Below are 26,147 nucleotides of genomic sequence, written 5' to 3' on the forward strand. Positions count from 1 at the left end.
ACGCACTAGATACACAGAGAGAGTGATAAACTCACACTGACGCACTAGTTACACAGAGAGAGTGATAAACTCACACTGATGCACTAGTTACACAGACAGAGAGTGATACTCACACTGACACACTAGTTATACAGAGAGAGTGATAAACTCACACTGACGCACTAGTTACACAGAGAGAGTGATAAACTCACACTGATGCACTAGTTACACAGAGAGAGTGATAAACTCACACTGATGCACTAGTTACACAGAGAGAGTGATAAACTCACACTGACGCATTAGGTACACAGACAGAGAGTGATACTCACACTGACGCACTAGTTACACAGAGAGAGTGATAAACTCACACTGACGCACTAGTTACACAGAGAGAGTGAAAAACTCACACTGACGCACTAGTTACACAGACAGAGAGTGATAAACTCACACTGACGCACTAGTTACACAGAGAGAGTGATAAACTCACACTGACGCACTAGTTACACAGAGAGAGTGATAAACTCACACTGACGCACTAGTTACACAGAGAGAGTGATAAACTCACACTGACGCACTAGTTACACAGACAGAGAGTGATAAACTCACAGTGATGCACTAGTTACACAGACAGAGAGTGATAAACTCACACTGACGCACTAGTTACACAGAGAGAGTGATAAACTCACACTGATGCACTAGTTACACAGAGAGAGTGATAAACTCACACTGATGCACTAGTTACACAGAGAGAGTGATAAACTCACACTGATGCACTAGTTACACAGACAGAGAGTGATACTCACACTGATGCACTAGTTACACAGACAGAGAGTGATACTCACACTGATGCATTAGTTACACAGAGAGAGTGATAAACTCACACTGACGCACTAGTTACACAAAGAGAGTGATAAACTCACACTGACGCACTAGTTACTCAGAGAGAGTGATAAACTCACACTGACGCACTAGTTACACATACAGAGAGAGATACTCACACTGACGCACTAGTTACACAGAGAGAGTGATAATCTCACACTGACGCATTAGTTACACAGAGAGAGTGATAAACTCACACTGACGCACTAGTTACACAGAGAGAGTGATAAACTCACACTGACGTCCTAGTTACAAAGACAGAGAGTGATAAACTCACACTGACGCACTAGTAAACAGACAGAGAGTGATAAACTCACACAGACGCACTAGTTACACAGAGAAGAGTGATAAACTCACACTGACGCACTAGTCACACAGAGAAGAGTGATAAACTCACACTGACGCACTAGTTACACAGAGAGAGTGGTAAACTCACAATGACGCACTAGTTACACAGAGAGAGTGATAAACTCACACTGACGCACTAGTTACACAGAGAGAGTGATAAACTCACACTGACGCACTAGTTACACAGAGAGAGTGATACACTCACACTGATGCACTAGTTACACAGAGAGTGATAAACTCACACTGACGCACTAGTTACACAGAGAAGAGTGATAAACTCACACTGATGCACTAGTTACACAGAGAGAGTGATAAACTCACACTGATGCACTAGTTACACAGAGAGAGTGATAAACTCACACTGACGCACTAGTTACACAGACAGAGAGTGATACTCACACTGACGCACTAGTTACACAGACAGAGAGTGATACTCACACTGATGCACTAGTTACACAGAGAGAGTGATAAACTCACACTGACGCACTAGTTACACAAAGAGAGTGATAAACTCACACTGACGCACTAGTTACACAGAGAGAGTGATAAACTCACACTGACGCACTAGTTACACATACAGAGAGTGATACTCACACTGACGCACTAGTTACACAGAGAGAGTGATAAACTCACACTGACGCATTAGTTACACAGAGAGAGTGATAAACTCACACTGACGCACTAGTTACACAGAGAGAGTGATAAACTCACACTGACGCACTAGTTACACAGACAGAGAGTGATAAACTCACACTGACGCACTACTTACACAGAGAGAGTGATAAACTCACACTGACGCACTAGTTACACAGACAGAGAGTGATAAACTCACACTGACGCACTAGTTACACAGACAGAGAGTGATAAACTCACACTGACGCACTAGTTACACAGACAGAGAGTGATAAACTCACACTGACGCACTAGTTACACAGAGAGAGTGATAAACTCACACTGACGGTCTAGTTACACAGAGAGAGTGATAAACTCACACTGACGCACTAGTTACACAGAGAGAGTGATAAACTCACACTGACGCACTAGTTACACAGAGAGAGTGATAAACTCACACTGACGCACTAGTTACACAGAGAGAGTGATAAACTCACACTGACGCACTAGTTACACAGAGAGAGTGATAAACTCACACTGACGCACTAGTTACACAGAGAGAGTGATAAACTCACACTGACGCACTAGTTACACAGAGAGAGTGATAAACTCACACTGATGCACTAGTTACACAGAGAGAGTGATAAACTCACACTGACGCTCTAGTTACACAGAGAAGAGTGATAAACTCACACTAACGCACTAGTTACACAGACAGAGAGTGATAAACTCACACTGATGCACTAGTTACACAGAGAGAATGATAAACTCACACTGATGCACTAGTTACACAGAGAGAGTGATAAACTCACACTGACGCACTAGTTACACAGACAGAGAGTGATATTCACACTGACGCACTAGTTACACAGAGAGAGTGATAAACTCACACTGACGCACTAGTTACACAGAGAGAGTGATAAACTCACACTGACGCACTAGTTACACAGACAGAGAGTGATAAACTCACACTGAGGCACTAGTTACACAGAGAGAGTGATAAACTCACACTGACGCACTAGTTACACAGAGAGAGTGATACACTCACACTGACGCACTAGTTACACAGAGTGATAAACTCACACTGACGCACTAGTTACACAGAGAAGAGTGATAAACTCACACTGATGCACTAGTTACACAGAGAGAGTGATAAACTCACACTGATGCACTAGTTACACAGAGAGAGTGATAAACTCACACTGACGCACTAGTTACACAGAGAGAGAGATAAACTCACACTGACGTACTAGTTACACAGAGAGAGTGATAAACTCACACTGATGCACTAGTTACACAGACAGAGAGTGATACTCACACTGACGCACTAGTTACACAGACAGAGAGTGATACTCACACTGACGCACTAGTTACACAGAGAGAGTGATAAACTCACACTGACGCACTAGTTACACAGAGAGAGTGATAAACTCACAATGATGCACTAGTTACACAGAGAGAGTGATAAACTCACACTGATGCACTAGTTACACAGACAGAGAGTGAAAAACTCACACTGACGCACTAGTTACACAGAGAGAGTGATAAACTCACACTGACACACTAGTTACACAGACAGAGAGAGATAAACTCAAACTGATGCACTAGTTACACAGACAGAGAGTGATAAACTCACACTGACACACTAGTTACACAGACAGAGAGTGATACTCACACTGACGCATTAGTTACACAGACAGAGAGTGATACTCACACTGACGCACTAGTTACACAGAGAGAGTGATAAACTCACACTGACGCACTAGTTACACAGAGAGAGTGATAAACTCACACTGACGCACTAGTTACACAGAGAGAGTGATAAACTCACACTGACGCACTAGTTACACAGAGAGAGTGATAAACTCACACTGACGCACTAGTTACACAGACAGAGAGTGATAAACTCACACTGACGCACTAGTTACACAGACAGAGAGTGATAAACTCACACTGACGCACTAGTTACACAGAGAGAGTGATAAACTCACACTGACGCACTAGTTACACAGAGAGAGTGATAAACTCACACTGACGCTCTAGTTACACAGACAGAGAGTGAAACTCACACTGACGCACTAGTTACACAGAGAGTGTGATAAACTCACACTGACGAACTAGATACACAGACAAAGAGTGATAAACTCACACTGACTTACTAGTTACACAGAGAGAGTAATAAACTCACACTGATGCACTAGTTACACAGAGAGAGTAATAAACTCACACTGATGCACTAGTTACACAGAGAGAGTGATAAACTCACACTGACGCACTAGTTACATAGACAGAGAGTGATAAACTCACACTGACGCACTAGTTACACAGAGAGAGTGATAAACTCACACTGATGCACTAGTTACACAGAGAGAGTGATAAACTCACACTGATGCACTAGTTACACAGAGAGAGTGATAAACTCACACTGATGCACTAGTTACACAGACAGAGAGTGATAAACTCACACTGACGCACTAGTTACACAGACAGAGAGTGATAAACTCACACTGATGCACTAGTTACACAGAGAGAGTGATAAACTCTCACTGTCGCACTAGTTACACAGAGAGAGTGATAAACTCACACTGACGCACTAGTTACACAGAGAGTGATAAACTCACACTGACGCATTAGTTACACAGGGAGAGTGATAAACTCACACTGTCACACTAGTTACACAGAGAGAGTGATAAACTCACACTGACGCACTAGTTACACAGACAGAGAGTGATAAACTCACACTGACGCACTAGTTACACAGATAGAGAGTGATACTCACACTGACGCACTAGTTACACAGAGAGAGTGATAAACTCACACTGACGCACTAGTTACACAGATAGAGAGTGATAAACTCACACTGACGCACTAGTTACACAGACAGAGAGTGATAAACTCACACTGACGCACTAGTTACACAGACAGAGAGTGATAAACTCACACTGACGCACTAGTTACACAGAAAGAGTGATAAACTCACACTGACGAACTAGGTACACAGAGAGAGTGATAAACTCACATTGATGCACTAGTTACACAGAGAGAGTGATAAACTCACACTGACGCACTAGTTACACAGAGAGAGTGATAAACTCACACTGACGCACTAGTCACACAGACAGAGAGTGATAAACTCACACTGACGCACTAGTTACACAGAGAGAGTGATAAACTCACACTGACGCACTAGTTACACAGACAGAGTGATAAACTCACACTGACGCACTAGTTACACAGACAGAGTGATAAACTCACACTGATGCACTAGTTACACAGACAGAGAGTGAAACTCACACTGACGCACTAGTTACACAGACAGAGAGTGATAAACTCACACTGACGCACTAGTTACACAGACAGAGAGTGATAAACTCACACTGATGCACTAGTTACACAGAGAGAGTGATAAACTCACACTGACGCACTAGTTACACAGAGAGAGTGATAAACTCACACTGACGCACTAGTTACACAGAGAAGAGTGATAAACTCACACTGACGCACTAGTTACACAGAGAGAGTGATAAAATCACACTGACGCACTAGTTACACAGAGAGAGTGATAAACTCACACTGACGCACTAGTTACACAGAGAAGAGTGATAAACTCACACTGACGCACTAGTTACACACATAAGAGTGATAAACTCACACTGACGCACTAGTTACACAGAGAGAGTGATAAACTCACACTGACGCACTAGTTACACAGAGAGAGTGACAACCTCACACTGACGCACTAGTTACACAGAGAAGAGTGATAAACTCACACTGACGCACTAGTTACACATACAGAGAGTGATACTCACACTGACGCACTAGTTACACAGAGAGAGTGATAAACTCACACTGACGCATTAGTTACACAGAGAGAGTGATAAACTCACACTGACGCACTAGTTACACAGAGAGAGTGATAAACTCACACTGACGTACTAGTTACACAGACAGAGAGTGATAAACTCACACTGACGCACTACTTACACAGAGAGAGTGATAAACTCACACTGACGCACTAGATACACAGACAGAGAGTGATAAACTCACACTGACGCACTAGTTACACAGACAGAGAGTGATAAACTCACACTGACGCACTAGTTACACAGAGAAGAGTGATAAACTCACACTGACGCACTAGTTACACAGAGAGAGTGATAAACTCACACTGACGCACTAGTTACACAGAGAGAGTGATAAACTCACACTGACGCACTAGTTACACAGAGAGAGTGATAAACTCACACTGACGCACTAATTACACAGACAGAGTGATAAACTCACACTGACGCACAAGTTACACAGACAGAGAGTGATAAACTCACACTGATGCACTAGTTACACAGAGAGAGTGATAAACTCACACTGATGCACTAGTTACACAGAGAGAGTGATAAACTCACACTGATGCACTAGTTACACAGAGAGAGTGATAAACTCACACTGACGCACTAGTTACACAGAGAGAGTGATAAACTCACACTGAAGCACTAGTTACACAGAGAGTGTGATAAACTCACACTGACGCACTAGTTACACAGACAGAGAGTGATAAACTCACACTGACGCACTAGTTACACAGACAGAGAGTGATAAACTCACACTGACGCACTAGTTACACAGACAGAGAGTGATAAACTCACACTGACGCACTAGTTACACAGAAAGAGTGATAAACTCACACTGACGAACTAGGTACACAGAGAGAGTGATAAACTCACATTGATGCACTAGTTACACAGAGAGAGTGATAAACTCACACTGACGCACTAGTCACACAGAGAGAGTGATAAACTCACACTGACGCACTAGTCACACAGACAGAGAGTGATAAACTCACACTGACGCACTAGTTACACAGAGAGAGTGATAAACTCACACTGACGCACTAGTTACACAGACAGAGAGTGATAAACTCACACTGACGCACTAGTTACACAGAGAGAGTGATAAACTCACACTGACGCACTAGTTACACAGAGAGAGTGATAAACTCACACTGACGCTCTAGTTACACAGACAGAGAGTGAAACTCACACTGACGCACTAGTTACACAGAGAGTGTGATAAACTCACACTGACGAACTAGATACACAGACAAAGAGTGATAAACTCACACTGACTTACTAGTTACACAGAGAGAGTAATAAACTCACACTGATGCACTAGTTACACAGAGAGAGTAATAAACTCACACTGATGCACTAGTTACACAGAGAGAGTGATAAACTCACACTGACGCACTAGTTACATAGACAGAGAGTGATAAACTCACACTGACGCACTAGTTACACAGAGAGAGTGATAAACTCACACTGATGCACTAGTTACACAGAGAGAGTGATAAACTCACACTGATGCACTAGTTACACAGAGAGAGTGATAAACTCACACTGATGCACTAGTTACACAGACAGAGAGTGATAAACTCACACTGACGCACTAGTTACACAGACAGAGAGTGATAAACTCACACTGATGCACTAGTTACACAGAGAGAGTGATAAACTCTCACTGTCGCACTAGTTACACAGAGAGAGTGATAAACTCACACTGACGCACTAGTTACACAGAGAGTGATAAACTCACACTGACGCATTAGTTACACAGGGAGAGTGATAAACTCACACTGTCACACTAGTTACACAGAGAGAGTGATAAACTCACACTGACGCACTAGTTACACAGACAGAGAGTGATAAACTCACACTGACGCACTAGTTACACAGATAGAGAGTGATACTCACACTGACGCACTAGTTACACAGAGAGAGTGATAAACTCACACTGACGCACTAGTTACACAGATAGAGAGTGATAAACTCACACTGACGCACTAGTTACACAGACAGAGAGTGATAAACTCACACTGACGCACTAGTTACACAGACAGAGAGTGATAAACTCACACTGACGCACTAGTTACACAGAAAGAGTGATAAACTCACACTGACGAACTAGGTACACAGAGAGAGTGATAAACTCACATTGATGCACTAGTTACACAGAGAGAGTGATAAACTCACACTGACGCACTAGTTACACAGAGAGAGTGATAAACTCACACTGACGCACTAGTTACACAGACAGAGTGATAAACTCACACTGACGCACTAGTTACACAGACAGAGTGATAAACTCACACTGATGCACTAGTTACACAGACAGAGAGTGAAACTCACACTGACGCACTAGTTACACAGACAGAGAGTGATAAACTCACACTGACGCACTAGTTACACAGACAGAGAGTGATAAACTCACACTGATGCACTAGTTACACAGAGAGAGTGATAAACTCACACTGACGCACTAGTTACACAGATAGAGTGATAAACTCACACTGACGCACTAGTTACACAGAGAAGAGTGATAAACTCACACTGACGCACTAGTTACACAGAGAGAGTGATAAAATCACACTGACGCACTAGTTACACAGAGAGAGTGATAAACTCACACTGACGCACTAGTTACACAGAGAAGAGTGATAAACTCACACTGACGCACTAGTTACACACATAAGAGTGATAAACTCACACTGACGCACTAGTTACACAGAGAGAGTGATAAACTCACACTGATGCACTAGTTACACAGAGAGAGTGACAACCTCACACTGACGCACTAGTTACACAGAGAAGAGTGATAAACTCACACTGACGCACTAGTTACACATACAGAGAGTGATACTCACACTGACGCACTAGTTACACAGAGAGAGTGATAAACTCACACTGACGCATTAGTTACACAGAGAGAGTGATAAACTCACACTGACGCACTAGTTACACAGAGAGAGTGATAAACTCACACTGACGTACTAGTTACACAGACAGAGAGTGATAAACTCACACTGACGCACTACTTACACAGAGAGAGTGATAAACTCACACTGACGCACTAGATACACAGACAGAGAGTGATAAACTCACACTGACGCACTAGTTACACAGACAGAGAGTGATAAACTCACACTGACGCACTAGTTACACAGAGAAGAGTGATAAACTCACACTGACGCACTAGTTACACAGAGAGAGTGATAAACTCACACTGACGCACTAGTTACACAGAGAGAGTGATAAACTCACACTGACGCACTAGTTACACAGAGAGAGTGATAAACTCACACTGACGCACTAGTTACACAGACAGAGTGATAAACTCACACTGACGCACAAGTTACACAGACAGAGAGTGATAAACTCACACTGATGCACTAGTTACACAGAGAGAGTGATAAACTCACACTGATGCACTAGTTACACAGAGAGAGTGATAAACTCACACTGATGCACTAGTTACACAGAGAGAGTGATAAACTCACACTGACGCACTAGTTACACAGAGAGAGTGATAAACTCACACTGAAGCACTAGTTACACAGAGAGTGTGATAAACTCACACTGACGCACTAGTTACACAGACAGAGAGTGATAAACTCACACTGACGCACTAGTTACACAGACAGAGAGTGATAAACTCACACTGACGCACTAGTTACACAGACAGAGAGTGATAAACTCACACTGACGCACTAGTTACACAGAAAGAGTGATAAACTCACACTGACGAACTAGGTACACAGAGAGAGTGATAAACTCACATTGATGCACTAGTTACACAGAGAGAGTGATAAACTCACACTGACGCACTAGTCACACAGAGAGAGTGATAAACTCACACTGACGCACTAGTCACACAGACAGAGAGTGATAAACTCACACTGACGCACTAGTTACACAGAGAGAGTGATAAACTCACACTGACGCACTAGTTACACAGACAGAGTGATAAACTCACACTGACGCACTAGTTACACAGACAGAGTGATAAACTCACACTGACGCACTAGTTACACAGACAGAGAGTGAAACTCACACTGACGCACTAGTTACACAGACAGAGAGTGATAAACTCACACTGACGCACTAGTTACACAGACAGAGAGTGATAAACTCACACTGATGCACTAGTTACACAGAGAGAGTGATAAACTCACACTGACGCACTAGTTACACAGAGAGAGTGATAAACTCACACTGACGCACTAGTTACACAGAGAAGAGTGATAAACTCACACTGATGCACTAGTTACACAGAGAGAGTGATAAACTCACACTGACGCACTAGTTACACAGAGAGAGTGATAAACTCACACTGACGCACTAGTTACACAGAGAAGAGTGATAAACTCACACTGACGCACTAGTTACACAGAGAAGAGTGATAAACTCACACTGACGCACTAGTTACACAGAGAGAGTGATAAACTCACACTGACGCACTAGTTACACAGAGAGAGTGACAAGCTCACACTGACGCACTAGTTACACAGAGAAGAGTGATAAACTCACACTGACGCACTAGTTACACAGAGTGATAAACTCACACTGACGCACTAGTTACACAGAGAGAGTGATAAACTCACACTGACGCACTAGTTACACAGAGAGAGTGATAAACTCACACTGACGCACTAGTTACACAGAGAGAGTGATAAACTCACACTGACGCACTAGTTACACAGACAGAGTGATAAACTCACAGTGACGCACTAGTTACACAGACAGAGAGTGATAAACTCACACTGACGCACTAGTTACACAGAGAGAGTGATAAACTCACACTGACGCACTAGTTACACAGAGAGAGTGATAAACTCACACTGACGCACTAGTTACACAGAGAGAGTGATAAACTCACACTGACGCACTAGTTACACAGACAGAGAGTGATACTCACACTGATGCACTAGTTACACAGACAGAGAGTGATACTCACACTGATGCATTAGTTACACAGAGAGAGTGATAAACTCACACTGACGCACTAGTTACACAAAGAGAGTGATAAACTCACACTGACGCACTAGTTACTCAGAGAGAGTGATAAACTCACACTGACGCACTAGTTACACATACAGAGAGTGATACTCACACTGACGCACTAGTTACACAGAGAGAGTGATAATCTCACACTGACGCATTAGTTACACAGAGAGAGTGATAAACTCACACTGACGCACTAGTTACACAGAGAGAGTGATAAACTCACACTGACGTACTAGTTACACAGACAGAGAGTGATAAACTCACACTGACGCACTACTTACACAGAGAGAGTGATAAACTCACACTGACGCACTAGTTACACAGACAGAGAGTGATAAACTCACACTGACGCACTAGTAAACAGCCAGAGAGTGATAAACTCACACAGACGCACTAGTCACACAGAGAAGAGTGATAAACTCACACTGACGCACTAGTCACACAGAGAAGAGTGATAAACTCACACTGACGCACTAGTTACACAGAGAGAGTGATAAACTCACACTGACGCACTAGTTACACAGAGAGAGTGATAAACTCACACTGACGCACTAGTTACACAGAGAGAGTGATAAACTCACACTGACGCACTAGTTACACAGAGAGTGATACACTCACACTGATGCACTAGTTACACAGAGAGTGATAAACTCACACTGACGCATTAGTTACACAGAGAAGAGTGATAAACTCACACTGATGCACTAGTTACACAGAGAGAGTGATAAACTCACACTGATGCACTAGTTACACAGAGAGAGTGATAAACTCACACTGATGCACTAGTTACACAGAGAGAGTGATAAACTCACACTGACGCTCTAGTTACACAGAGAAGAGTGATAAACTCACACTAACGCACTAGTTACACAGACAGAGAGTGATAAACTCACACTGACGCACTAGTTACACAGAGAGAGTGATAAACTCACACTGATGCACTAGTTACACAGAGTGATAAACTCACACTGACGCACTAGTTACACAGAGAGAGTGATAAACTCACACTGACGCACTAGTTACACAGACAGAGAGTGATAAATTCACACTGACGCACTAGTTACACAGACAGAGAGTGATAAACTCACACTGACGCACTAGTTACACAGACAGAGAGTGATAAACTCACACTGATGCACTAATTACACAGAGAGAGTGATAAACTCACACTGACGCACTAGTTACACAGAGAGAGTGATAAACTCACACTGACGCACTAGTTACACAGAGAAGAGTGATAAACTCACACTGACGCACTAGTTACACAGAGAGAGTGATAAACTCACACTGACGCACTAGTTACACAGAGAGAGTGATAAACTCACACTGACGCACTAGTTACACAGAGAAGAGTGATAAACTCACACTGACGCACTAGTTACACAGAGAAGAGTGATAAACTCACACTGACGCACTAGTTACACAGAGAGAGTGATAAACTCACACTGACGCACTAGTTACACAGAGAGAGTGACAAGCTCACACTGACGCACTAGTTACACAGAGAAGAGTGATAAACTCACACTGACGCACTAGTTACACAGAGTGATAAACTCACACTGACGCACTAGTTACACAGAGAGAGTGATAAACTCACACTGACGCACTAGTTACACAGAGAGAGTGATAAACTCACACTGACGCACTAGTTACACAGAGAGAGTGATAAACTCACACTGACGCACTAGTTACACAGAGAGAGTGATAAACTCACACTGACGCACTAGTTACACAGACAGAGAGTGATAAACTCACAGTGACGCACTAGTTACCCAGACAGAGAGTGATAAACTCACACTGACGCACTAGTTACACAGAGAGAGTGATAAACTCACACTGACGCACTAGTTACACAGAGAGAGTGATAAACTCACACTGACGCACTAGTTACACAGAGAGAGTGATAAACTCACACTGACGCACTAGTTACACAGACAGAGAGTGATACTCACACTGATGCACTAGTTACACAGACAGAGAGTGATACTCACACTGATGCATTAGTTACACAGAGAGAGTGATAAACTCACACTGACGCACTAGTTACACAAAGAGAGTGATAAACTCACACTGACGCACTAGTTACTCAGAGAGAGTGATAAACTCACACTGACGCACTAGTTACACATACAGAGAGTGATACTCACACTGACGCACTAGTTACACAGAGAGAGTGATAATCTCACACTGACGCATTAGTTACACAGAGAGAGTGATAAACTCACACTGACGCACTAGTTACACAGAGAGAGTGATAAACTCACACTGACGTACTAGTTACACAGACAGAGAGTGATAAACTCACACTGACGCACTACTTACACAGAGAGAGTGATAAACTCACACTGACGCACTAGTTACACAGACAGAGAGTGATAAACTCACACTGACGCACTAGTAAACAGACAGAGAGTGATAAACTCACACAGACGCACTAGTCACACAGAGAAGAGTGATAAACTCACACTGACGCACTAGTCACACAGAGAAGAGTGATAAACTCACACTGACGCACTAGTTACACAGAGAGAGTGATAAACTCACACTGACGCACTAGTTACACAGAGAGAGTGATAAACTCACACTGACGCACTAGTTACACAGAGAGAGTGATAAACTCACACTGACGCACTAGTTACACAGAGAGAGTGATACACTCACACTGATGCACTAGTTACACAGAGAGTGATAAACTCACACTGACGCATTAGTTACACAGAGAAGAGTGATAAACTCACACTGATGCACTAGTTACACAGAGAGAGTGATAAACTCACACTGATGCACTAGTTACACAGAGAGAGTGATAAACTCACACTGATGCACTAGTTACACAGAGAGAGTGATAAACTCACACTGACGCTCTAGTTACACAGAGAAGAGTGATAAACTCACACTAACGCACTAGTTACACAGACAGAGAGTGATAAACTCACACTGACGCACTAGTTACACAGAGAGAGTGATAAACTCACACTGATGCACTAGTTACACAGAGTGATAAACTCACACTGACGCACTAGTTACACAGAGAGAGTGATAAACTCACACTGACGCACTAGTTACACAGACAGAGAGTGATAAATTCACACTGACGCACTAGTTACACAGACAGAGAGTGATAAACTCACACTTACGCACTAGTTACACAGAGAGAGTGATAAACTCACACTGATGCACTAGTTACACAGAGAGAGTGATAAACTCACACTGACGCACTAGTTACACAGACAGAGAGTGATATTCACACTGACGCACTAGTTACACAGAGAGAGTGATAAACTCACACTGACGCACTAGTTACACAGAGAGAGTGATAAACTCACACTGACGCACTAGTTACACAGACAGAGAGTGATAAACTCACACTGACGCACTAGTTACACAGAGAGAGTGATAAACTCACACTGACGCACTAGTTACACAGAGAGAGTGATACACTCACACTGACGCACTAGTTACACAGAGAGTGATAAACTCACACTGACGCACTAGTTACACAGAGAAGAGTGATAAACTCACACTGATGCACTAGTTACACAGAGAGAGTGATAAACTCACACTGATGCACTAGTTACACAGAGAGAGTGATAAACTCACACTGATGCACTAGTTACACAGAGAGAGAGATAAACTCACACTGACGTACTAGTTACACAGAGAGAGTGATAAACTCACACTGACGCACTAGTTACACAGACAGAGAGTGATACTCACACTGACGCACTAGTTACACAGACAGAGAGTGATACTCACACTGACGCACTAGTTACACAGAGAGAGTGATAAACTCACACTGACGCACTAGTTACACAGAGAGAGTGATAAACTCACAATGACGCACTAGTTACACAGAGAGAGTGATAAACTCACACTGACGCACTAGTTACACAGACAGAGAGTGATAAACTCACACTGACGCACTAGTTACACAGAGAGAGTGATAAACTCACACTGACGCACTAGTTACACAGACAGAGAGAGATAAACTCAAACTGATGCACTAGTTACACAGACAGAGAGTGATAAACTCACACTGACACACTAGTTACACAGACAGAGAGTGATACTCACACTGACGCATTAGTTACACAGACAGAGAGTGATACTCACACTGACGCACTAGTTACACAGAGAGAGTGATAAACTCACACTGACGCACTAGTTACACAGAGAGAGTGATAAACTCACACTGACGCACTAGTTACACAGAGAGAGTGATAAACTCACACTGACGCACTAGTTACACAGATAGTGATAAACTCACACTGACGCACTAGTTACACAGAGAGAGTGATAAACTCACACTGACGCACTAGTTACACAGACAGAGAGTGATAAACTCACACTGACGCACTAGTTACACAGACAGAGAGTGATAAACTCACACTGACGCACTAGTTACACAGAGAGAGTGATAAACTCACACTGACGCACTAGTTACACAGAGAGAGTGATAAACTCACACTGACGCTCTAGTTACACAGACAGAGAGTGATACTCACACTGATGCACTAGTTACACAGAGAGTGTGATAAACTCACACTGACGAACTAGATACACAGACAAAGAGTGATAAACTCACACTGACTTACTAGTTACACAGACAGAGAGTGATAAACTCACACTGACGCACTAGTTACACAGAGAGAGTAATAAACTCACACTGATGCACTAGTTACACAGAGAGAGTGATAAACTCACACTGACGCACTAGTTACATAGACAGAGAGTGATAAACTCACACTGACGCACTAGTTACACAGAGAGAGTGATAAACTCACACTGACGCACTAGTTACACAGAGAGAGTGATAAACTCACACTGATGCACTAGTTACACAGAGAGAGTGATAAACTCACACTGATGCACTAGTTACACAGAGAGAGTGATAAACTCACACTGATGCACTAGTTACACAGAGAGAGTGATAAACTCACACTGATGCACTAGTTACACAGAGAGAGTGATAAACTCACACTGACGCACTAGTCACACAGACAGAGAGTGATAAACTCACAGTGACGCACTAGTTACACAGACAGAGAGTGATAAACTCACACTGACGCACTAGTTACACAGACAGAGAGTGATAAACTCACAGTGACGCACTAGTTACACAGACAGAGAGTGATAAACTCACAGTGACGCACTAGTTACACAGACAGAGAGTGATAAACTCACACTGACGCACTAGTTACACAGACAAACAGTTTCTCACTCTGGAAATAGCGAAAGAACGAGTTAAACAGTTTGTCATTACAAAAGTTTACAATCCTGCTGTGAACATAAGAAGTATATAGGATCATATTTATTAGATCCCTCTAATATAGATGAAGTATCTACAGTCTTCTCATCTCATTCCTAATACTCCACAGAAACAGCATTCTCTCCCTATGCAAACACTATAATCCCTAGGTTTTCAAGAGACATCCCTTCTTGATTTACATCCTACTTATATAATCATTCTTATACTGTGCACTTTTTTGATTTTACCTCCATTCTTAGCTAACTAATCTGCTCCTTTGGTTTTCAATATCATCTGTATGCAGACAATACTCGAATTCTCCCTATTCTACCCAGATTTGTCACTAACTGCGCTCGTCTGTGTCACTGTAAATCTCTCCACCATTACATCTTGGAATGTCATCTCGCCACCTAAAAATTAATATATCCACAGCAGAATTAATTATATATCTACCAGCCAATAATAGTTACCAAGCTGATATTTCTATAATTACTGACAACTTGATAACTGGACAATCAACCCCACTTCACAAGCTCGCTGCCCTGGTGTCATCCTTAATTCTGAACCGTCTTATATTCCTCACATTCAATCTGTCTCTAAATCCTGTTATATACATCTAAAGAACATAGCCAAAATTCAACCATATCTTACATAAGACAATGCAACAAATCCAGCACATGGAGTCATTATTTCCTCATAGACAATTGTAATAGTCTCATTATTGGTTTTCCCCACTATACGGCATTTTGAATATAGCTGCGAGGTTGAACTTTCTCACCAAATGTTCAGTGTCTGCTAATATACTCTGTCAGTCTCTCTATTGGCTGCCGGTCTTCTACCATATTCAACTTAAAATACTTACACTCACGAATGACGCTATTAACCAAACCAAACCAACACACATCTCTTCACTTATATCCAAATATCTTCCAACCCAACATCTCTGTTCTGCACTAGATCTGCGTCTGTCCTCTCCTTGTGAAGTTGGCGATTATGTTAAAGGATAGTTCTTCCCACTCTAGATATTAAAATGCTGCCCTATTACGTTATGCATCATTCAGCCTAGCCTTAAAAAGTCCCTTAAGCATGTAATCATGTGGAATCCTTTATGATTAGCAGCAACTGTCTTATCCTTATTTATACCCCTTTTACACCAGAGCAAAAACCTGGGTTTTTGCTGGGTCTACCCAGGTCGCAGCTCAGTGTAAAAGGGTCTCTGAAAAATAACCTGGGTCAAGTGACCCTGCAATCCAACCCAGGTAGCTACCAGGGTTGGACCCAGGATGGACCCAGGTAATGGTGCAGTGTAAACGGTGCAACCCAGGTTATCTGACCAGGATCATGCCTAAAATGAGAGGATTGGTGGTTGTGGAGCATTCACCTCCCACTTTTTATGACCTCACAGGTTTAGCAGGGCAGACCTGAGTTCAGTGTGAACAGGGCTGACCTGGGAGTAACCCAGATCAAAGGTGCAGTGTAAATGGGTCTGACCAGGGTTGGAATCATGTCCAAAAACCCAGGTCAGACCTGGGTTTTTGGTGGAAAAGAGGTATTAGTCTGGTATAACATAGCATTAAACAGTTGGCTTATGGTCAGTAATAACATCAACACTATTTATCTCAAAAATCACATTTCTCTAAAAATTTGCTGTTTCCAAACTTTCTCTATTGGTTTATGTAACAATGATAATGTAATTAATCTATAAGCCTTTATAGTTCTTTTGCTTTTGTAAACTCTGTCTTTTGTCTGGGACATTCTGAACTTCTAAGCACTTTTCTTGGCAAACAATAACGTAAACTCTGCCTGTACTTTTTCAGATACTAAACATTATTTTAAAGATTTTAAAAATATATATTTTTTTAAACATTACTGACACAACTATAGAAATAGCAGCTGCAGCCTGCCATTGTGTTTCCAACAATATACATTTGGTTAAGAAAGTGCAAAGTTTAAAGACATGAATTACGCAAGCGCGCGGGCTGATCTCTGCATTTAATTTAGAAGTACTTATACCAATTATGTAAACATTACAAATTCACACTTTACCCTGCACTTTTTATTTCCATCCACTGGAATACACATTTTATTATCTCTTGTCATTTTAACACTCACCATAGAAACGCACATAGGCCCTCATTCAGAGCCGTTCGTTAGCATCAGTACGCTCGTTGCGTTCCGATGTTGTTAAACCACGCATGCGCCGGTGTTACACTGCGCATGTGCGTATGGCAGATTGAGAGCTTTTTTTGTCTCGTTCGTCAAATAGCGAACAGGAAGTGACATGTGAAATGTGATTGACAGAACAGGCCGTTTTTGGGCGTTGACGTGGGTGGAGTTGGAAAAACGCAGGCGTGGCGAGGCATTTTTTGGGGCGTACATGAATTTTCAGATGCGTACGTCAAATGTGTTCGTACCAAGTCATACGTCACTGGCTGATCCTCTTTCCGTTCAACTTGCTCGCACAGCTTGGGGTGTGGATTATTCGACCACAATGGCGATGGCCTTGTCCTCTGGTCCGGGCCTCCTCGATGTTTCTTCGATTTATCACGGCTTGTCAGAAAAACAATCAACTTTGAGTTGCAAACCAGCTTGTAATGTGTTTTGACAAGAGTTTTTTGGTTTAGCACAAAACCGTACGCAGGTGAAAATCTCAGCTGCTAATTTCCGGATTACACAATCAATTAGCGTACATTTGTTTGAATGTTTTTTGGGGGGGATTTTGGTTTTGGGCTATTGTAACAATAATGTCATCATGTTTGTGTGTATTTTACCATTTTGCTTTTGCAAGGAGAATTTGCATCCTTTTTTTAATTTTACAGTGTTCCTTAAAGAAACCTTTTTTTAAAAACACATTTATTTATTTTTTGGAGGACGTTTTTGGCTTGTGGGCCAGGATTAACTCTAAACCACTTTTTAAATAATGTCACAATACAATGGAGAACATTTTCCAAAATTTTAAATTCTGAGACAAATTTATCAAGTTTTGGGATGCATTTTGCAAATACACTTTTTGGGCAGTGTTAGGCAATAATAACATAAATAAATCTGTAAAACATATTACCAGTGTTGGCCAACTTAAACAAACACATTAAAAACAATTCACAAGAAAGGAGAGGGAAGTTATCGCCCTAAAGGAATATGGGGCAAGCACAGAAGGAGTGTGGGAAAAGTAGCCAGTGCGGTCATCGTTTTTTTCCCCGTTTGGCTGGGGTAGGGTGGGCTCCAGACTGGGTCTGGGATGTCCTCTGGCTGGCCTGTCCAGAGGCAGATGTTGTGGCCTCTGGACTAGGCACAGGGCTAGGCACATTTGGAGGAATGGCTGTTGTTGGGCCAGAGGTGGAGGATCCTGATGTTCCGGCAGGAAGGGAGGTCGGCTCCACCATGTGCTGGCGAACGAGCTGCTCCAGGGCATTGGCTATTCTGATGTTGGCCCTGGTATTTTCAGCCAGGGCCTGACCAATGGTCACGTTGGCTGCAGCATTTTGCTCCAGGGCCTCGGCCACCCGTAGCAGACTGGCGTCCATCCTCTGCAGAATCTCCGTATGGTTATCCGATTTAAAATTGAGTTCTGTGAGGAGGGACACTGCCTGCGAGGGGGATTGCCCTGGACTGGCTTCTGCAGGGTCCTCAGCCGGATGTACTGGTTCCTCCCCTGCAGAGCCAGCAGAAATTCTGCGGCCAAGGCTCCCCTCTGGAGCAGACTCATCCGCCTGTGTCTCTGTGAGAAAAAAGAGAAAAGAGGAACATTACAATCTACATATTGTCACAATAACATTTCAGAGTTGGTTACATCACAACATTTACCTGGGACAACATGAGGAGCCGCAAAGTCTGGCATGTCCGTATCCATTTTGGACATGCCAAACACCTCCACATCCTGCACACACCCCTGTGCCAGCTCTTCCAAATCATTCAACTCCAATGACACAGGGGTGGGACCCCCACCTGTCCCCCTTGCATGCCTAGCCCTGTCAGCCATTTTTTGCTTCAGGCGATATTTGAAGTCTTGCCATCTGTGGATGAAAAAGTAGGCATTATTCCTGCATTATTTTTCCGTTTTTCTTTTTTTTTTTTTAAAGTTTTTACTTACCGGCGTTTGACATCCCGGGCTAGATGGACATAATCACCCACCCTATTGACAGCACTGGCCATCTCCTCCCACATTCTCCACTTCTGGCTTACACCCATATTCCTGTCTGCCTGTGGCAGGATGTCCACACACTTCTGAACCAAAACCTCCATCTCCTTTCTTGTGAATTGTGGCTGCCTTTTCTTTTTGCCAGCTTTGGCTTGAATACTGGGCCCAGCAGCCTCTTCCATGTCATCCTCAACACCTATTTACATTAAATTAATTTTAATTTAGATGTCAATCTTTCACTATATTCTGGTTCAAAATAAGCCTTGATTAGAAATGTGAGAAATACTTACCGGCCACCTCTTGGCCATTGTTTGGCTGGTCTGTAGCCATTTTTCATGCAAAAACAAGAACTACACCAGACCGTTTGTTTTTTTCCGTGACGTATTTATACATGCGTCCTTATTATTCAGCCGCATCACTGATTGTGCGTTCCTATGATCCGTCCTTAATTTGAGCGGGAAAAGAAACACTATTTATGACTTTTGGCGACTCGAGTCGAGGTGGCGGGTGTTGTTTGTTGGAGGTTACGTTGTTCGGAGTGGATTGTTGGAGGGAGTTGTGTTTGGCGGTTTTCTGGATTGTGTTAGAGGCGGGTTTTTTTGGATAACTTTCCGTTCGCATTTTTTGGTGTGCTGTTTTTAGTTGTAGTGTTTTTTCTGTGTAAGTTTTTTCCTGTCATCCTTTTGTAAAATATGGGTCTCCTTTTTTTTTTGTTTGGGACAAAAATTAATATTTAAAAAAAAAAAAATTTGTAGGTTTTTTTTGGCTGTGCCCCAATGACGTTTTTGTTCTGTGACTTCTTTATCGTGTATTGGTAAGTTTTGATTTTAACTTGTTTGTTAAATGTTCATGTCTTGTTCTTCGCATATTTTGGGGTCTTTACGGTTTTTTTCCGTGTTTTTGGGGATGTGAAAAATGCGAACCATTTAGCGCACTTTTGTAGGCTTGATTCCCCTTGTAAAAATGCTAACCATTTAGCGCACTTTTGTAGGCTTGATTCCCCTTGTAAAAATGCGAACCATTTAGCGTTCAAATTCTGGGTTGTTTTTTTTTTGCCAAATTGTGGAAGTCCTCTCAATGTCGGTTTCCTATTTTTCGAAATGTGTGTTTACCCCCTTTATTTTTGTGCATTTTCAAAAAACAAGATTACAAAATGGCCACCCCAAAATCTTAACTTTTTATGGTCTTTTGAAATGTAGGTTTTTGAAATCATGACAATACCCCGGCGTGTAAGCATCTTTGGATTGTATCGTAAAGATAAGTATTTTTTTGACTTTTTTGGGGGCAACATACCTTAACTACAATTCTTACCAATTCAGGTTGATGTTGGTCGTATTATTGTGGCCATGCTGCCGGAAGCCGACCAACCTCAATCTCGTCCCAGGCGTAGGCATCGTAGGCATGCTCGGCCCCAGATATATAGAACATGTGTCACCCTTTTTGGAATGCCCGATGATGAGGTGTTAAGGCGCTACCGTCTTCCGCCCCAAATCATCATAGACACTCTCTCATTAATAGAGAGTGATCTTGAGCGGCAAATTGACAGTCCTACAGCAATACCACCACTTACGCAATTTATTGCGGTGTTACAGGATCCTTTCAAACCACGGTGGGAATAGTTGCGGGAATCTCCCAATCCTCCTTTTCAAGGATCCTGAGGGCAGTGATGGAGGCCCTTTTCAAGCACCTCCATCATTTTATTAAAATGCCTTTGGATATGGGTTCCCTTAGTGTGGCGAAGGCCAATTTTGACCAAATTGCTGGCTTCCCACACATCATAGGGGTTGTGGATGGTACTCACATACCACTTCAGCATGGCTGGAGGCCATTTTTCGGAACCGAAAACACTATCACTCACTGAATGTAATGGTGGTATGTGATGCCTCCCTCCAGATCCTGTCCCTGAATGCGAAATTACCCGGGAGTGCACATGACTCATTCGTCATCCGTCAATCAGGGATTTGGCATAAATTAAACAACCTACAAGCTGGTGATGCGTGGCTTCTGGGTAAGTGTAGACCTTTTTTAGAAAGCAATGCAAAGCTTGATATACAGTGATCCTGATTTTGTCATTTCTTGTTCACAGGAGACAGTGGATACCCTTGCATGCCCTGGCTGCTCACTCCTTATTTGGCTCCCACACCAGGGCCACAAAGAGAGTATAATTCCGCACTTACAGCCACCAGGCAAGTGGTGGAGCGCTGTATCGGCCTTTTAAAAGGCCGATTCAGATGCCTCCACCGCTCTGGTGGCGAGCTCATGTATTTGCCGGATATGGTTTCAAAAATTGTGGTCCTGTGTTGGATATTTCACAACATCGCCATAAGGAGTGGTGTCCCAATGCAGCCAGAGGATGCCTTGCCTGAGGATGGCCCCCCCGAGGTTGGTCGGAGGTCTGTATGTGGGGGGGCCATACGCGATGATGTTGTGGCCCCTTTTTTCAGGTAATTATTGTCCAAAATGAAGTTAGATGACACAATGTAGACATGTAATAATGTAATTAACAATTTTAATTTTTGTTTTGTTTGTGTGTTTTATTTGATAATATTTATCGTGAAAACCATGACTACTACCTGTTCGTAAAAAATGACTTCATGTGGACACATTGGATTTAACTTCTGGACCAAATTTGTCGTCAACTCATTTGTGGAATCATGTTGGCATGCTACTTCGTCAAACAGTTCTTGATTGTTTTGTTTTTGTATATTTTTGGTGTAGGCTGTTTTTTGACGAGTGTTTTCACTGTGTGTATTGATTGTCCTTAATCACTTTGTGTTTCTAATTTTTTAATAAATAAATTTTTGTTACGTTATAACAAACATTTCCATTCTAAATTACATGCAAGTGTAACCTGGTTCCCAAAATGGAAACTTGATTAAGGGCTAATCCAGTTATGATTTAAATTGTGCAGTATTTTACCATGCTTAGTGGCTCAAATCAAACACCCCAAGGTATTATGGTGAATCAGTATGTTTTGGATTCTCGGCCTAAACAGGTTTAATTTAATATTTACCTTACCCCCCCAAAAATAAAATTATTTAAACAAAACAAAAAAAAACCTATTGGTATTGTTAGGTGTTGAATGTGCCAGCTTACCTAATTCAGCTTTCTCGAATCTAAGTTACATTACTTTAAAAAACTTGCTGCAATAGTCGACTTAGGTAAGGTTAAACAATATAATATTTACAGAGAAGGAATGAGACTTCAAACGAAACTTTTTTTTTTATTTTTTGAAAAACTGACAAAATTTTTGAAAAGCAAAAAAATTAATGCCGCAGGATCCCTGCCATGTGATCGAGGACCACCAGCATGCCTATAACATGGCCCCTCAGCCTCTCCACACACGCTGCTGCCTCTGTCAGCCGCCTCTGGTCCTCTGTGGGTTTAAAAATTGAGGTTCTTAATCAGGAGTGTAACTAGAACTTTTTGGGCCCCATAGCAACATTTTTAAGGGGCCCCCTTAACTTAGGTCTTACACAATAACCATAGTAGTTCCCCTAAAACATTAAATACCCACTGTAATGGTGCCCCTTACGCAGTGCCCCCAGTAGTGATCCCCCTGTAGTTGCCCCCAGTAATGAGCCCCCTGTAATGCCCCCAGTAGTGAGCCCCCTGCAATGCCCCCAGTAGTGAGCCCCTTGTAGTTTCCCCCAGTAGTGAGCCCCCTGTAATGCCCCCAGTAGTGAGCCCCTTGTAGCTGCCCCCAGTAATGAGCCCCCTGCAATGCCCCCAGTAGTGAGCCCCCTGTAATGCCCCCAGTAGTGAGCCCCTTGTAGCTGCCCCCAGTAGTGAGCCCCTTGTAGCTGCCCCCAGTAGTGAGCCCCTGTAGCTGCCCCCAGTAGCGAGATCCCAGTAGCGAGATCCCAGTAGTGAGCCCCCTGTAGCTGCCCTCAGTAGTGAGCCCCCTGTAGCTGTTCCCTGTAATGCCCCCAGTAGTGAGCCCCCTGTAGCTGCCCCCAGTAGTGAGATCCCAGTAGCTGCCCCCCCCCTGACCCCGAGCGCGCGCACGCACACGAAAAAAAAAACACTTACCTTTATCCCCGCTCCTGTGAAGCGAAGCCGCCATCCGCCCCGGCGCCCGCTCCTCGGCACTATGGGAGTGACGTCACGACATCACTCCCATAGTGCACTGCGGGACCCGGAAGAAGGAGTAAGCCCCGTCCTCCGGCTGCCGCTGGAGATTTGATTAGGAGCCGGGCGTCCGCTGGTAACACAATGTCAGCGGGCGCCCGGCATATGGAGGGTGCACGGGGTACGATCGCTGGGCCGGCGGGCCCCTTAAGCCGCCAGGCCCCATAGCAACCGCACCCCCTGTACCCTCCATAGTTACGCCACTGTTCTTAATAAAAAAAAACATAATTTTGTTTGAGAAACAACTGCAAAAGGAAATGCAACTTTCCAAAAAAAGTCAATTTGGACAAACATTACAATTCAAAGCCAACATTCTTTGCCCAAGTAAATTCGAAATAAACACGACAAAAACAAGAAATTGTAAAAAAAGAGAAAAACACAGAAAAACTACTTTGGTGGGTACCGTAAACAAGAGATACAAGTATGAGTGTTTGGACATGTGTGATATGTGTAAGGGCCAAACATCATAGACATTTATAAAACCAGATATATCTAACAAACATTTAAAAAAAAAATAAAAAAAAAATGCATAGGCAAAGGATAACATCCCCCCCAAAAAATTGGAAAAAACAAGGTAAAAGGGAAACATACCGTTGACAATGCCGCCTGGACCTGTAGCCTCACCATCGTCCTCCTCGAAGGTAGGCCAATGCAGGTCTGTAGGAGGAGGGGTGATTTCTGAAGGGGGGGAGGGGGTGGAAAAGAGAGGGGTGGTTGGAGGGGAGGGTGATGAAAAGAGAGAGGGGGTTGAGGGGAGGGGGAATTTTGAGGGATGGGAAGTATACTAGAGGGAGGGGCATCCGGGTCTGGCCATGCTGGGTTGGAGGGTGAATTAGGGGTAGGGTGGGGAGAGGAGGATTGGCTGGGAGTTGGGGATAGAGGACGTGGCCGACAGCGTCGCTGCCGATGACAGCGTATTCTGCGCTCTGCCCCTAAATGATGGATAACAATTTAAGGTTGGATTCATTTTTAAACTTGAAAACATCCTCATAAAATATTTAGAGACGAAAAAAAAAAAAAAAAAACATGCACACGCAGATATGTAGTAAATAAAAAAACAGGGCAAGAAGGAAAACATGCACACGCAGATATGTAGTAAATAAAAAAAAACAGGGCAAGAAGGAAAACATGCACACTCAAATAGGGCCACAAAATAAAAAAGGAAAGCAAAAAAAAAAAAACGTACTTTCAGCTATCCGCTGTCTGAAACATGCCAGCAAGCGTGGCGTGCGTCGTTGAAGATCCGACCACCTGTGCTCCAGCTGGCCAATCTGTCGGCATGAGCCGAAGGAGCGCAGGCGGTGGTGAACCTCCGCATAGGCGGATCGCTTCTCTCTGTTGGTGATGGGGGGAGGCTGGCTGGTTATCCGCCGGTCCATTACCTCCGTCAGGACTAGAAGCTCCCGCCTGGTGAACGCAGAGGCTCTCATGATGGCAATGGTGGATTTCGGAAAAAACAGTTTTAATAAAGCCAAGAAAATCATTTTGATTGGCTAATGTATTTGGAAAATTAACAGGAAACATTCTATTGGTTAGTGTATGAGTCATGTGTTCGACAGGCTTAAAAATCTAATGTGAGTTATGATTGGCTTAATGCAGTGACATGCGTTAGCTAATTTAAATCAAAAAATGAAACAAGTAAAATATGCATCAGACAAAACACGGAAAACAATATGAAAAATGACACAAACATGTATTTTGGATAAAGGAAACCATTGTTTAATCCGTACGTATTCTGCGTGAAAAAACAAACACGGACAAGAGTAAAGTTTATTGCAAATGAAAAAAAAACACAAAAAAAAACATGTGAAGAGCAATTAAGCTAATTAATCTGTTGATAGGCATGATACGATTAAAGGATGTATGCAGAATGAACGAGCAGGTAATCGAAAACTGACAGGCCCACTTCCGGTTTGGACTGGTGCGAGCGTTCCCTGCATGCAAAATTGAAGATGTACGGTCGCAATTTGGCTCG

The 26,147-nt window shown here is 42.9% G+C and overlaps 1 protein-coding gene across 1 annotated transcript in view; it reads right to left on the reverse strand.

Moving 5' to 3' along the window:
• LOC148516805 (galactosylgalactosylxylosylprotein 3-beta-glucuronosyltransferase 1-like) overlaps positions 1–24,107 on the reverse strand; it is a 154,410-nt gene extending 130,303 nt beyond the window's left edge. Inside the window, exon 1 of the mRNA XM_088479541.1 lies at positions 24,074–24,107. Within this exon, the coding sequence (XP_088335667.1) occupies positions 24,074–24,107 (34 nt within the window). The remainder of the gene's footprint in view (positions 1–24,073) is intronic.
• Between the last annotated feature and the right edge of the window lie 2,040 nt (positions 24,108–26,147).

Source organism: Taudactylus pleione, unplaced genomic scaffold, assembly GCF_031769625.1.
Source record: "Taudactylus pleione unplaced genomic scaffold, aTauple2 ptg000239l, whole genome shotgun sequence".
NCBI lineage: Eukaryota > Metazoa > Chordata > Amphibia > Anura > Myobatrachidae > Taudactylus > Taudactylus pleione.